Raw genomic sequence first — 15,248 nt, forward strand, 5'->3', positions numbered from 1 at the left:
TGCTGTGTTTGTAGGATATTTGTTAACAAGCCTTCATAAATAGACCAGCCAGCAATCACAGACATTGAGCCGTGTTACCCTCGTTAAGACCACACTGAGTTGTAACGTTGAAATTTCTACTTCATAAAGGACAGCCCCTTGAGATAGGCCATCTTGTTTTCAATGGGGTCCATATGGGAGTGAAAGTACAAAATATGCCAGCTAGGATATTAACATGAGCAAATAAGACACGAATCATTATTTGAACAGGGTGTAATGAGCTTAAGTTTTCACATATTTTAGATTCTAATGTTAGGCTATAACCCCTACAGCTTACTATTCATCTTCCAGATATTTTCTTGAATGTGAAATATTATTTACAATTACAGTCTGCATAAGATTAGAGTGTATAATTATGTTTATTGATTTGAGGGTACATCCTTTGCTCATTATTACCAAAAGTTCATTTTCATCAAACTTGTAGGATCAACCAATCACGGCTTTTGAAATGATGACTCATACCTAGCAACGGGGTCAACCACACCTCCTCACTAAGATAGGATTTTCCATCCATTCCTTGCTCAGAGTACACTGAAAATGTTCTGGAATCACTTATAAGCTAAAACTCCTGGCAAGGAATTTTTAGGTTAAGTTAGGAGCTCTCTGAGAGGATTCTCATAGTCTTTAGGGATACGGGCCCAGGACCTTAACACTGCTTTGTGCTGCAGGACCAAGTTGAACTTGTCAGACGCAATTCTGGATTTTGGCGTTCGCTTGTATAGTGGCTCTATACTGTCAAAACACCTCTCAAAATGGTTGCTACGGATGCAAAAATGCAGAAAATCGAACCCGATCGGTTTTTTTTTTTTATGACGTTCTGAAGGCATGTAAACATGATTGACGCAACATGAGGTCATATTTATTTTTTTACCCAAAGAAAATTTCTGACAATGACCTTTCAAAAGGACACATTTGGAGAGAACCTCCAAAAGCAAAAAAAATAAAAAATAAATTAAAAAAATGCATGCCTATGTGGGCAAATAAATGCAGTGTGTTTATAAAAAGTATACATTCTGAGGCAGATTACCGGCAATAGCCAGTTTTGGATAGTTTGGGATTTGGTCTTATTGGGCTTGTTTTAGGGCTAAAATGCTTTGTGAAATACTCTGAGAGCAAAAATTTAGGAGTCCTAAATTTAGGACTGACACGCCCATTATTATAAGATTTTCTCCTAAATCAGCAAGTTAGGAGCTACTTTTATCCTTAAGATGTTTTGTGAATACGGGCCCAGAAATCATATTAATATTCTGATTTGCTGCTCAAAAAACATCTACTATTATTATCATGTTGAAAACAGCTGAGTATAATTTTTTCAGGTTTCTTTGTTTAATAGAAGGTTCAGAAGAAAAATCTTTTGAAACATTATATTATAAATGTCTTTATCACCACTTTAGATCAATTTAAAGCAGCCTTGCTAAATAAAATATTAATTTCTATAATTTATTTCCCCCCAAAAAATATTATACTGATGTTTGAATTGTATAATGGATAAGGTTACAAAAACTTTTCATGTTAGATAAATGCTGATCTTTGGATCTTTCTATTCATCAAAGAATCCTGAAAAAAATGTACTCAACTGTTTTAAATATTGATCATAATAAAATTGTTTCTTAAACAGCAAATTAGCATATTAGAATGATTTCTAAAGGATCATGTGACACTGATGCTGATAATTTAGCTTTGATCACAGGAATAAATTTCACAGTATTTTGGATCAAATAAATACAGGCTTGGTGAGCAGAAGAGAATTCTTAAAAAAAAAAAAATATCCGACAGTTCAAAAACTTTTGACTGGTAGCGTATTAATATTCACAAACATATTTGATTTAAAGGTAATAAAAATGTTATGTTGCTCACCACAGCCAAAGTAGCACCAATCTAAAATAAAATTGAAAGGAAAAGACAACAAGGTCAGCCCTAAACTGCGTTAGTTGAAAGTGAGAGTTGTGAAAAAACAGACATGCCTGAAAACTTTTAAATCAACTAGTGTGCATTTAACCTGGCCCATTTATAGTCCTGTGTTATTGGATGTGTTTTTAGGAAGAAAAAAAATCTATGCATGAATATATAGTTCCATTCGGTGACTACCAAAATAAAATGATTCAACCAACAAAACATGAAAGTGACAGAAAATACTCACCTTTTGCAATGCTGAAGTCAGACAATAAAATAACAACCACACAGGTCATGAGAAGCATCTGCTTGTTAGAAATAAGCATTTTTAGCATATTTCCACATTAAATCATTAGATCTTCAATATCTTGTCAGAGAATTCAACAAATTCTAAATATGTTTCCTGGGTTACACTACATTTAAATTCTTTAAGCTACTTAAAAGTGCTCAAAACTTACCTTTGCATAAGCTACAATGTCTTTATTTTTGACCAGACCACAGTACAGCAATAGATAAGGCTATTCAGGCTGTCAATGCCTCTGCCTCCACAAGAAAAAAAAAATATTTCCTGTTAAGGAAATGGGTTAAGGTGTACACATTCACACACACAGTGCATTTATGTATATTATTTTACATTGAATTAAATGTCTACCACCTTTTCTTTGTTTGTGAAATGTATTAGCAATCTATGAGTGAACATTTTTGTACACCAAAAATTTTTCCACACATGTTCTGTCATAACAAACAGCTTAATTCAATGCACTTTCCATTTCATGGCTTTTAGAGAAGTGAAGAACTCAGTAAAAGTTAACACTCTAACCAAGTTTTCACACCTTAAGTTTCTGTTTATGAGCAAAGCACGACAAAGTGCAGACGTTAGTCATTTAGTTTTAGTAAACTGTAGGAATAGTGTGTTGAATAGACACAACTGCAGAGGACACTAAGAACAAACGGTGTATAAAAGTATTAAGCAATCTAAAATGCAGATGTTGAAGTCATTTCATCATGATTTCTCCATTTACATAATTTACAGATACTGTGATAACTGGCATTTCTTGCATTTGTTCAGTTTCCTAACATGAAAAATGTCCTACACTCTTACAAATAAAGGTGCGTTGAAAGGTTCTTCACAGCAAAGCCATAGAAGATCCATTTTTGGTTCCACAAAGAACCATTCAGTTAAAGGTTCTTTAAAGAACCATCTCTTTCTTACCTTTTTATAATCTGAAGAACCTCTTGTGGAACAGAAAGGTTCTTCAGATGTTAAAGCACTGGTCTCAAACTCATTTCCTGGAGGGCCACAGCTCTGCACATTTTCACTCCAACCCTAATCAAACACACCTGATCCAGCTAATCAAGATCTTCAGGATTACTAGAAACTCCAAGCAGGTGTGAGCTGAGCTGGTTGGAGCTAAACTCTGCAGAGCTGCGGCCCTCCAGGAATTGAGTTTGAGACCTCTGTGTTAAAGCTTCTTTGCGGAACCATTTAGATCAGGGGTTTTCAAACCTGTCCTGGAGCCTCCCCTGCCCTGCACATTTTGCTTGTCTCTCTCATCTAATACACCTGATTCAAATCATCCGCTCATTAGTAGAGACTGCAAGACCTGAATTGGGTGTGCCTAATAAGGGAGACATACAAAATGTGCAGGGCAGGGGAGGCTCCAGGACAGGTTTGAAAACCCCTGATTTAGATAAAAACGGTTCTTCTATGGCAGTGATTCTCAACTCCAGTCCTCGGGGCCCACTGCTCTGCACATTTTCTATGTTTCTGAATCTGACACACTCAGTTCAGTTCATGGATCTTTCTCCTAACGAGCTGATTATCTCAATCAGGTGTGCTTAATGAAGGAGACATACAAAATGTTCAGAGCAGTGGGCCTCGAGGACTGGAGTTGAGAATCACTGTTCTATGGCATCATGAAACACCTTTATTTTTAAAAGTGTAAAGGGATACACTCTTAAAAATAAAGGTGCTTTAAAAAGGTTCATCACAGTGACACCATAGAGGAACCACTTTTGGTGGAACAGAAAGGTTCTTCAGATGTTAAAGCTTCTTTATGGAACAATTTAGACAAAAAAAAAGGTTCTTCTATGGCATCGTGAAGCACCGTTATTTTTAAGAGAGTGTAAAGGGATCGTTCACCCAAAAATTAAAATTCTGTCATCATTTACTTACCCTCAGGTTGTCCCAAACCTCTATGACAGTTTTTGAACCAACATTTCACATTTTCTGTGCCTTCCTTATCAAACACACCTGTGCTCATTAGAAGAAACTTAAGGATCTGAAATGGGTGTGTCAGATAAGGGTGACATACATGTGAAGTTTTGGAGGCACCTAGAACCAGGGTTGAGAAACGCTGCTGTATGAGAACACGGGTATAAAACAGTTGCTGGTTCCCATTGACTTCCATAGTACGGAGAAATACTATGGAAGCCAGTAGGGATCAGAAACTGCCTTAGCCATATTCTTTTTTTGTGTTCAGCAGAAGGAAATTCATACATCCCTGCTGAAATAAAAAACACACAAAAAAAAAAAAACAGTTAAAACAGCCTAAGCTGGGTGGCTGGTTTTAGCTGGTGGTCTCCCAGCCTGAACAGCTAAGACCAGTCTGACAAGAAAGGAAAGTGGCCAAAACACCTCTAAAACCAGCCAACAAGCCTAGGTTGGTTTTAGCTGTTTTTTTTTTATTCACAAATTGAGGGTGAATAAAAGACCCAGTTTAGTTTAGAATTATACACATTTCTTTAAATTGACACTGATTAATCTTTAATTAGATTCAGATTAATAACATTTAAGATTATGTTCACCAAGTCTGCATTTATTTGATCAAAAATACAGTCAAAAACAGTAATATTGTGACATATAAGTACTAAATACAATTATTTGCACTTAATCATTTAATTGGTATTCATTCAATGCAGCCTTAAAGTGCCATTAAATGGTAAACATTAGGGTTCTAGCAGTTCCTCAGCTATATTTAAGATAAATTGTCCACTTCTGTCGCTGGCCTCAGAGTGAAAATCCCCAGATCTTGGCCTACCAGGCCTACAAGTGAATGATTTGAACGCTAGTCTGTAGTTCCTCTGTTCACCAAAAGATGGCGGTGTGAAGAATGCCGAACGTATTCAGAGCAACGTGTTCACTGTCCTGTAGGTGGAGAGGGCACAAAACACAAATAAGACTTAACTATGCTGAAAACAGGGTGTGAAAACATTTATAATGTGATTATTGTGCAAATATTGTTTTGAAAAGAAGTTGCATCCTTACTGGTAGAGAGAACCGCTCAGTACATCAAGAACTCCACCTTAACAAAATTATAATCCAAAGAGATTTAGAATAACTGAAATTTTTGAACACGGATACTCAAGCACTTAGTAAGACTCTGCATCCTATTAATAACAGCATCCTACCTGGCTGGCAGACTGTTTCACAGATCACAGGACAAATGTAACAGTAAGAACAATCCTGTCGAAGGAGAAATTAAAGAGGGTAGGTGATGCATAACAACATCAACATTTATTAACATCAGGATTTTAGATTAAATTAGGTATAGTGTTCGGGTGTCCACATACTTTTGGCCTTTAATATGAATTTTGATCATACTAAGAAAGAAAACCTACTTCACAGTGATTGCACTGTGCTGACGTGTCTCCATCCTCACAGGGACATTTGTCACAGCTACCGCAGTGCTGAGTGGAAAGAGAGAGGCGGACAAAGAGTTGTAAGCTACACCTTTGCATACACTTCGGCATACACTAAAAATAGGTTAAATGACCTCTTGCACTGATCACCGTCACTGATCATCATATATATACATATACAGTCAAGCCCGAAATGATTCATACCCCTGGCAAATTCTGTTTTAAAGTTACTTTTATTCAACCAGCAAGTTTTTTTTTATTAGAAATTACACAGGCTTCTCCCAAAAGATAATAGGACAATGTACAAGAGGCATCATTGTGGAAAAAAAAATATTACGCATCTTTCAATTTACATTTGAACAAAAAGTGGCATGTCCAAAATTATTCATAACCTTCTCAATAATCAATAGAAAAGCCTTTATTGACTATTACAGCAATCAAACGCTTCCTATAATTGCTGACCAGCTTTTTGCATGTCTCCACTGGTATTTTTGCCCATTCATCCTTAGCGGTGAGCTCCAGCTCTTTCAGGTTGGAGGGTCAGCTTGCCATCACCCTGATCTTTAGCTCCCTCCACAGATTCTCAATTGAATTTAAGTCAGGACTCTGGCTGGGCCACTGCAAAACGTTAATGTTTTTGTCTGCTAACCATTTCTTCACCACTTTTGCTGTGTGTTTTAGGTCGTTGTCGGGATGAAATGTCCACTGGTGTCCAAGGCCAAGTTTCTCTGCAGACTGCCTGATGTTGTTGTTCAGAATATTGATGTATTGCTCCTTTTTCACGGTGCCGTTAACTGTGATTAGGTTCTCTGGTCCACCGGCTAAAAAACACCCCCAAAACATTAGGTTCCCACCACCATGTTTGACAGTGGGGATGGTGTTCTTAGGGTTGAAAGCTTCTCCTTTTTTATGCCAAATGAAGGCTACATCATTGTGGCCAAACAATTCAATTTTTGTTTCATCTGACCATAAAAAAAAGTCCAGAAGTCTTCTTTTTTGTCCAGATGAGCATTTGCAAAGACCAAGTAGGCTTTTGTGTGTCTTATCTGGAGAATTGGTGTCCTCCTTGGTCTGCGTCCGTGGAACCCAGCAGTGTGCAGTGTCCGTTGGACTGTCTGCCTTGAGATGTTGCCACCAGCAGAGCCCAGATTCATCAGGATGGCCTTGGTGGTGATCCTTGGATTCTTTTTTACCTCTCTGACTATCCTCCTGGCCAGCACAGGTGTCACTTTTGGCTTCCGACTGAGTCCTCTGAGATTTTGAGCCACTGGAATTTCAAAACATTTAGATATGGTCTTATAGCCCTTTCCTGACTTGTGAGCAGCCACAATGCGCAGCCGCAGGTCCTCAGTGAGCTCCTTTGTCTAAGCCATGACTGTCCACAAACCAACAGCAGAGAGCTTCTGTTTTTCACCTGTTGAGTTGATTAAAACAGCTGTTCCCAATGAATCAGGGTAACTAGGATGCTCTAGAACAGCTTGGACTATTTGAAATGGTATAGAACTTTGGATTTTCCCATAGACTGTGACAGTTTGCAAAGGGTATGAATAATTTTGGACATGCCACTTTTTGTTCAAATGTAAATAAATAAATAAGTAAATATTTTTTTTCCACAATGATGCCTTTTGTACATTGTCTTAATATCTTTTGGAAGAAGCCTGTGTAATTACCGGTCAAAAAATATTTTGTTTTTGGTTGAATAAAAGTAACTTTAAGTCAGAATTTGCCAGAGGTAAGAATAATTTCGGGCTTGACTGTATATATATGTATATGTATATGTATATATATATATATATATATATATATATATTATACATGTAAATTTTTCCAGAATATATACGCAAAAACTTTTATTTTGGATGTGATCAGTCGCGATTATTTGTTGGCCAGTACTACTATAGACTGTTATAACATCTGACATGGCATGATTATTTAATTCTGCTTAAAGGTTGCATCCATGTATTTATACAACAGTTCTATAATGTTGCATACTGTTAATAATATATAAATTATAGAAAATAAAGGAATTCGTTACAGGGCAAAACTGCAATATTATGACAAGTCATTGTTGATTATTGCCTCTGATTTTGTAATAATGATTGTTATCATTGAATAATGTTGAAAAAATCAATACATTCAATTGTTTTTATTTGTGGGGAAATGGCTCATCATATTCTTGTAGGCTGCACAGACTGAACAAGGTAATCAAGAATATGTGCAGAAAGCGAGCAGAGAGCTTTCCCCATCACTGGGGAATTTTAGCACAAGCCAACTAAGCTATGCACTCTTGCAAAAACGGCTGTTAAAATCCCTAAAACTGTTTACACTGCAAAATGAATGTCTTGCTTACATCATAGCAGCAATTTGTTGTTTATGATGAAAGAATTCACAACAGTGCAGGATTCAGTCAGCAAGCATATGTACTGATTAAAACAGATTTCTTAATCACTGATTACTATTCTAAATGGTTCTGATTAACCATTGCATTCCTACAAAAATATCTTGTAAAATAAGTCTTTGATGCAAACATGAGCATATGTAAACATTCACAATTTTCATTAATTTTCTCAATTCACCATAATAGATTTATTTCAATTGTGCATAGTTATTTTTGCCTCCTTATCTTGAATTTTGGGGGCATTTTTGTTCATTTTGCTGCATGGCACTTTTGCCCTATGCAACATGTGGCATGCTTAAGTGCAGTGTGGTATTATCATGGTTTACCTCACACACTGAGCACAGGGCACAGAAAGAGCCTGAGCTATACTGTACATCCTTCATGGAGGCTGACTCTTCTGCCTCTACATTTTCCTCATTGGCAGTTTCTACAGAGAGAGAGAGAAAGATTAGGGTTAACAAAGATCATAATTAGTAATGGGTCAGGCATCAGTGTTACATTCAGCAGCAAAGTCCAAAGTATACTTATAGCGGGCACCCACTGCATGATTTTTATAATCAACTGATCGATGCTTTTCTCACACTGCACAACTGTCCGAATAACCATCTAGCTGCTGTTGTTTGCACGCTACACAATGGATCAGCAACAGAGTCACAGACATTACAAAACTTTTCAATAGGAAGAATCACTGACATCAGTCGCCATTTCACAACCAAACACATGAGAATTGATACTGGATGGATTTATTCCTGTCAAAAATGGTAGCCCACAAAAATCTTGCAATCCAGCTTGTCTGTACACTGATTATAAGTCCTCCCTCTGCACTTTTCTCTTGTCGTGTGCTCTCATTGGCTGTAAGTGGTCGCCTGGCATTAGGTATTGTTTCAGCTGGTTAAAGGGATAGTTCACCCAGAAATGAAAATTCTGTCATTAATTACTCACCCTATTGTCGTTTCAAACCCGTAAGACCTTTGTTCATCTTTGGAACACAAAATAAAGACATTTTTGATGAAATCCGAGAGCTTTCTGACCCTGCATAGACAGCAACAAAAAGGCCACATTCAAGGCCTTGTCATAAACACATGTCAAAGACTGACACAGAAGAAAAAGAACTGTTGAATAAAGTTATTTTCTTTTCTTTGTGAACATAAAGTGTTCTCGAAGCTTCATAACATTACGGTTAAACCACTGATGTCACTTGGACTATTTTATCTATGTCCTTACTACCTTTTTAGGCCTTGAACGTGGTAGTACCATTGCTGTCATGGTCAAAAAACTCTCAGGTTTAATCCAAAATATCTTAATTTTTGTTCTGAAGATAACCAAAGGTCTTACGGATTTGTAACAAGATGAAGGTGAGTAATCAATGACAGAAATTACATTTTTGGGTGAACTATTTTTTTAAGGCACTGCTCTAAAGCAGTGGACAAGTACTTAATTAGTAGTTGATTCTGAAGAGGAAGTGGCAGTCCTCCTTTTGTAAAAACATGCAAATCGAGGCTGCGCTCCACTCCACTTTTAGACACGCACTTGCATTTGGGGGAATCCCCACTGCCATTTCGAAGAGTGTTCCACTTCATGAAGTGGACAAGGGAAGTTTATATTGACAGACCCTTGACCCTGATGATCTCAATACAGAGATCAGGTCAGTTCCCCTCGCTCTTGCAGTACTTTGATGTCATACAACGCTCAATCGTCGCAGCGCAAACAGCCAACATTTTTCACATATTTTAGGCAATTTAGAAATCCTGTGCTGAACGTGTCCCCGAAAAGTGACACGTCTGGTCACCATAGATCATAGGTGCCCAATCTAGGTCCTGGAGATCTACCTACCTGCAGACTTTTGTTCCAGCCCTGCTCCAACACAGCTGTCTGTAATTATCAAGGGCTACCTAAAAGATTAATTAGCTGGGGGTGTGTTTGATTAGGGTTGGAGCTGAACTTTGTAGGATAGTAGAACTCCAGGAATAGGGTTGGGCACCCCTGCCATAGATCATAGGTGCACAATCTAGGTCCTGGAGGGCCGGTGCCCTTCAGAGAATGGCTCCAAACTCAGACTCACCTGAACCAGCTAATCCAGCTCTTAGGCATGCTAGAAACTTCCTGGCAGGTGTGTTAAGGCAAGTTGGAGCAAAACCCTGCAGGACACCGGCCCTCCAGGACAGAGTTTGGGCACCCCTGCCCTAGAGTATGAGTCACCATACTTGGTCACATGTCCTTTGCTTTTCTTTCCTTGTTTAACAGAAGCAGACGTCCACTCCAGGGTGCCTACACTCACAGTCTTTCTGTAGCTGTTGGAACTGCCAGTTGGCTGTCAGCAAAGCTGACTTTATCCCTGCTTTGGCCAGTCAGTCCTCTTAAATTGTTTTGGTCTGACAGACATTGATCTGCCCAGACAACATGGCAACTCCCCCTCAAGTCTTCTCTACCAATATTGTCTTCAACTTTGGAAACTCACTCCCCTATCTTCTCTCTGCAAAAACACTACATGGCCTATGCATACTGGCTTGCTTGATTTAAGTTAGTTATGCGCATTTTTACCATAAGTGTTTCCTTAAGTGAATTTGAGGGTATTGGACCTGGTAAGTCCTTGAAAGATCCTTGAATTTGAAGTTAACCAAGGTGTGGGAACTCACACTTTTCACACTGTTATTATCCTTCAAGTCAACTAGGGAACTACATTGATGACCTATGCTGTCATGGCATTCTGTGGTAGTACATGTTGACTTTAACGTCCACCTGGACAACCACAGATGACTTGAGCAAGTATCAAACTCTTATATCCTTCTCCTTTAGCTGTTTCTGCTGCTAAGGTCACTTGCTATTGAAACAAGATCAGCAACACTTCAGACACCTGCAGACTATTCACAAGACCTTGTATAAGAGATCTCTCCAACTACACTCTCTCACATAAATGCATCTCTTACTGGCTACTTTCCCACAACCACAACTTTTCTTCTCTTGACTTACCATCTCTCTTTTTTGAAACCTGCAGGAAGACACTTATCTCATTTATCTAACGTATCAACTATTAAATGCTGACAATTTCAAAGTCTCAAAGACACAAAGTCTCCAATCATCTAGTGTTAAAATGAATCACAAGGACTTGCCACCTTGTGACATAACCATAAACAATACAATTACTTCTTTGAACTGATCCTTCACTAATGAACTTGTGGAAGGGTCCACTGTCAAGGCATTCGGTTTCATTTGGAATGCCATTACAAATGGTGTCCCTTTCTCAAAGTGCCCTTCACAGTGTGCAAAAATGTAATTTGTTTACTCATCTGACAGCAGGTAGTTGAGGGAAAGCTATTGTAAATTTTTACTTGATAACAGACCCTAGGTTTCAGCTGTGGCCATACAATCGAGTGATACCATGTAACACATATGCTGTGTGTCAACAGCATTCGGCCAGAAAGGACTTGAAGTGGTTGAAATATTTCAGCTGCTGCTGTTCTGATATAGTGAGCTATTTCAGGGCCAATGTGTGACTTCATAGACTCACCGAGAGGCATTCACAGGACTTTGCGCAGCCAACAATGGCTCTGTTCCAAAATCTAGTGAGATGCCTACGTAGACAGTATTTTAACCCTGTAAAGCCTATTGTATCACATTTGATATGCAGATTTCTAAGGCCTTTATCTACATAATCAAAACTTGAAAAGCTGAAAAACTTGTTATACACAATCTACTACATGCCTTTTCTTGTCTGACTGATAGTTTATACTACTTAAGCAAATAAAAAGCTTTTAGCATAATTGTAAAAATGTCTACCTTCAGGTTTTAGCTAAAATTACATTTCAGACTAATGACTGACGAACTGTAACATTAAAATATGTGACCTTAGACCACAAAACCAGTCTTAAGTAGCACGACTATATTTATCGTAATAGCTAAAAATACATTGTGTGGGTCAAAATTTTAGATATTTCTTTTATGCCAAAAATCATTAGGATATTAAGGTATGATCATGTTCCATGATAATATTTTGTACATTTCCTACCGTAAATATATGAAAACTTCATTTTTGATTAGTAATATGCATAGCTAAGAACTTCATTTGGACAACTCTAAAGGCAATTTTCTCAAAATTTGATTTATTGCACGCTCAGATTCTAGATTTTCCAAATGTAGTCCTATCCTAACAAACGATACATCAATGGAAAAAATTACCATTGTGAATTGTCTTGTGGTCCAGGGTCGCATATGCTGAAGTAAAGATTAAAAAAAGTATTTTAATACATATTTTAAATTATTTTAAATATATTTTACCATTAATATTATTATAATCATTCTCAAAACTTCACAAAGTGTCAGTAAAATCGACGAGAGAATTCCTACTAGAAACTAGAGTTAAAATGGTTTAATAGCTTCTATTCCAAGTAAATATATTCCAAAAGGATCTTGAATGATTGAGTAGTTACCTTCAGTATTATCTTCATCTATGGTCTCTTCATCTTCAGCCTCCTCATTATCTTCATCATCAGCTACATTTTCCTCATCTGCCTCTTCTTCTTCCTCTGTGGTCTCTTCTGATCCCTCCTCTACATCTTCCTCTATCTGCTCCTCCTCTTCCTCTTCCTGTGCCTCCTCCTCCTCTTCTGTGTTTTCCTCTTCTTCTTCCTCTTCATATTCTACTCCTTCTGCCTCATCATCTTCTTCTTCTACTTCCTCTTCATCTTCCTCTTCTACTTCTTCATCTTCTGCTGCTTCCTCTTCTTCAGCTTCTTCTTCTGTCTCCTCTTCTGGCGTCACTTCTTCCTCAGAAGCTTCCTCGCCATCGTCCTCATCTTCAGCTCCCTCTGCTTCGCCATCTTCTCCTGTGTCTTCATCTGCTTCTTCAGATACATTTCCACCCTCCTCCTCATCAGCCACCTCCTCTTTCTCACCTTCAGTAGGTTCCAGGCTCCTCAGCACCTCGGCTTCCTCACTTTGCAGCCGTTCTTCAGCCTGTACAGAATCCCTATACGGTCCAGTGCAAAGAAGAGCTACGATAAGCCCCAACAGCCAGCTATGTGAAGCTACCATCTTGTAATCTCTAAAAAATGTATAGAAAAAATGTGTTCGTATCCACCCAAGAGGAACAGTTTCTTACGGGGTTCAGAGATCCAAGATCTTTGAATCTTTGAACCAAGTACTTGGAAGTGCAGTCGCTGGATCCACCAGAGAGAATTAGAGAGTTGGTTGAGTGACAGAGAGGGGGCTGGTCTCTGTTGTACGGTCACATGTACACTCGCACCATTCAGAGAATGGTGTAGAACAGAGGAACATACTGAGATGATTGACAGGGCCACATGCACAAGACACACTTCTAATGCCCTTTATTATTACTTCTTTGTCTGTGTGAGGGAAAATTAGATAAATAGATGTGCTCATGATTAATGGAAGGCACAAATAAACTTTAGGACCAACATTACAGAAACATAGAGACAACCAAGTGAAGCCAGTCCCATTTTGAACCCTCCTTAGGCCTGGCTTGGTCTGGTGGGTGGGAAGCTATATAAAGAGGCTCTCAAAAGCAGCAGTACACTGCATGGTCTGACCTTCAACAGATCACTCAGCTGCTGAAACTCCATCCCTCCCTTACTCGCACTCGCTTTCCCTATATCGGGTCCTTTTCTAAAGGTCACCTCTATACGTCTTAATCACCACATACCCTTTTATCTACTGCTGTCTGCACCTGCTACCATTTTTGTCACTGTACGGTGAAAATGAAATGGATTTGTATTCACTTTCTGGAAGATTTTCACCTCTAAACACCAACCAGTGGAGTTCTCCACAGGTTCCTCTAGTAGTCTTTCCTGACTCGTATTGAAAATCAAGGGGACTTTTTGTCCACAAAATGATAAGAACACTTACAGTAACTACTTTTTTTGTGGAGTATTTTAACTTTTAGGGATAGTTCACCCAAAACTAAAAATTACCCATGATTAACCCTCAAGCCATCATAGGTGTATTTGACTTTCTTCTTTCAGACGAACACAATTGAAGAGTATGGTTTATAAAAATATGTATATTTTACTTACACAAACCAATCAATTCCCTTCAGAAGGCCTTTATTAACTCACTGGAAATTTGCTCTAAAATCTTGTAACATCAGTAATATAGTGACATACGCTATCAGTCAAAAGTTTTTAAACAGTAAGATTTGTAATGTTTTTTTTAAAGACGTCTCTTTTGCTCACCAAGCCTGCATTTATTTGATCTAAAGTACAGCAAAAACTGTAGAATTTAAAAAAATATTTTAAAATAATATATATATATTACTATTTAAAATAACTGTTTTCTATTTAAATATATTTTCAAATTGTTACCCCAGTCTGCAGTGTCACATGATTCTTCAAAAAACATTCTAATATTCTAATTTGCTGCTCAGAAACATTTATTATTATAATTATTATGTTAAAAACAGCTGAGTGGAATTTATTCAGGTTTCTTTGATGAGTAGGAAGTTCAGAAAAATAGCATTTATTTGAAATAGAAATCTTTTGTAACATTATAAATGTATTTATCATCACTTTATCAATTTAAAGCATCCTTAGTATATAAAAGTATTCATTTTTATAATTTCTTTCCCAAAACAAAATACTGACTGCAAGCTTTTGAATGGTATAGTGTATAATGTTACAAAAACGGATAATATTATTTAAAGAATCCTGAAAAAATTTACTCAGCTGTTTTAAATATAGATAATAATTGAAAAGTTTCTTGAACACCAAATCAGCATATTAGAATTTCTGAAGGATCATTTGACATTGAAAAATGAAGTAATAATGCTGAAAATGTACCTTTGATCACAGGAATAAATTACAGTTTTTGCTGTATTTTGGATCAAATAAATGTAGGCTTGGTGAGCATTGTCCCTTATTGGCCTAATTAGCCAAACCCACAAAGCAAGCCCTACAAAATAATAAAAGAACACATTTTATATATATATATATATATATATATATATACACACACACACACACTTCGTATTTAATAGAGTTTAAATGATATATTTTAAATAGATTACTCTTCAAGAACATCATTTGTAATAGCATTTGCATTGAATATACACCATTTTGACCATCAGGTGTGTCACTTGCATGTGCGTTTTGAGTATTTTAAAACAGTCAAACATTTTGTAAAGAATTTCGTTCAACGGATTTTTGGAAGCCTAATGCTTAGTTTCTCCCATCTCTAAATTATAGCTCATAGCTGTCGCATAACTACAACCTGACACTTTTTTAAGTGACAAACTGTCCTGCCCAAACTTCCTGTTTCAATGGGT

General features: G+C 37.4%; 1 protein-coding gene across 1 annotated transcript; it reads right to left on the bottom strand.

Annotated features, from left to right (window-relative positions):
• Positions 1-4,730: 4,730 nt before the first annotated feature.
• On the bottom strand, positions 4,731-13,147 carry LOC141298439 (uncharacterized). The gene is made up of 6 exons (XM_073828960.1): positions 12,400-13,147; positions 8,299-8,399; positions 5,554-5,622; positions 5,344-5,398; positions 5,201-5,237; positions 4,731-5,080 (listed from the first exon to the last, which is right to left on the bottom strand). The coding sequence occupies exons 1-6, from the start codon at positions 13,001-13,003 to the stop codon at positions 5,059-5,061; spliced, it is 888 nt and encodes a 295-aa protein (XP_073685061.1). The 5' UTR covers positions 13,004-13,147; the 3' UTR covers positions 4,731-5,058.
• Positions 13,148-15,248: the final 2,101 nt, after the last annotated feature.

Source organism: Garra rufa, chromosome 22 (assembly GCF_049309525.1).
Source record: "Garra rufa chromosome 22, GarRuf1.0, whole genome shotgun sequence".
NCBI classification, from domain to species: Eukaryota; Metazoa; Chordata; class Actinopteri; order Cypriniformes; family Cyprinidae; genus Garra; species Garra rufa.

Coding starts and splice junctions, on each gene's coding strand:
- LOC141298439 (XM_073828960.1), bottom strand. CDS start 13,003: ATGGTAGCTTCACATAGCTGGCTGTTGGGGCTTATCGTAGCTCTTCTT. Junction 5,623..8,298: donor CCCTGTGCTCAGTGTGTGAG/GTAAACCATGAT, acceptor CTTTCCACTCAG/CACTGCGGTAGCTGTGACAA. Junction 5,238..5,343: donor TGAAACAGTCTGCCAGCCAG/GTAGGATGCTGT, acceptor AATTTTGTTAAG/GTGGAGTTCTTGATGTACTG.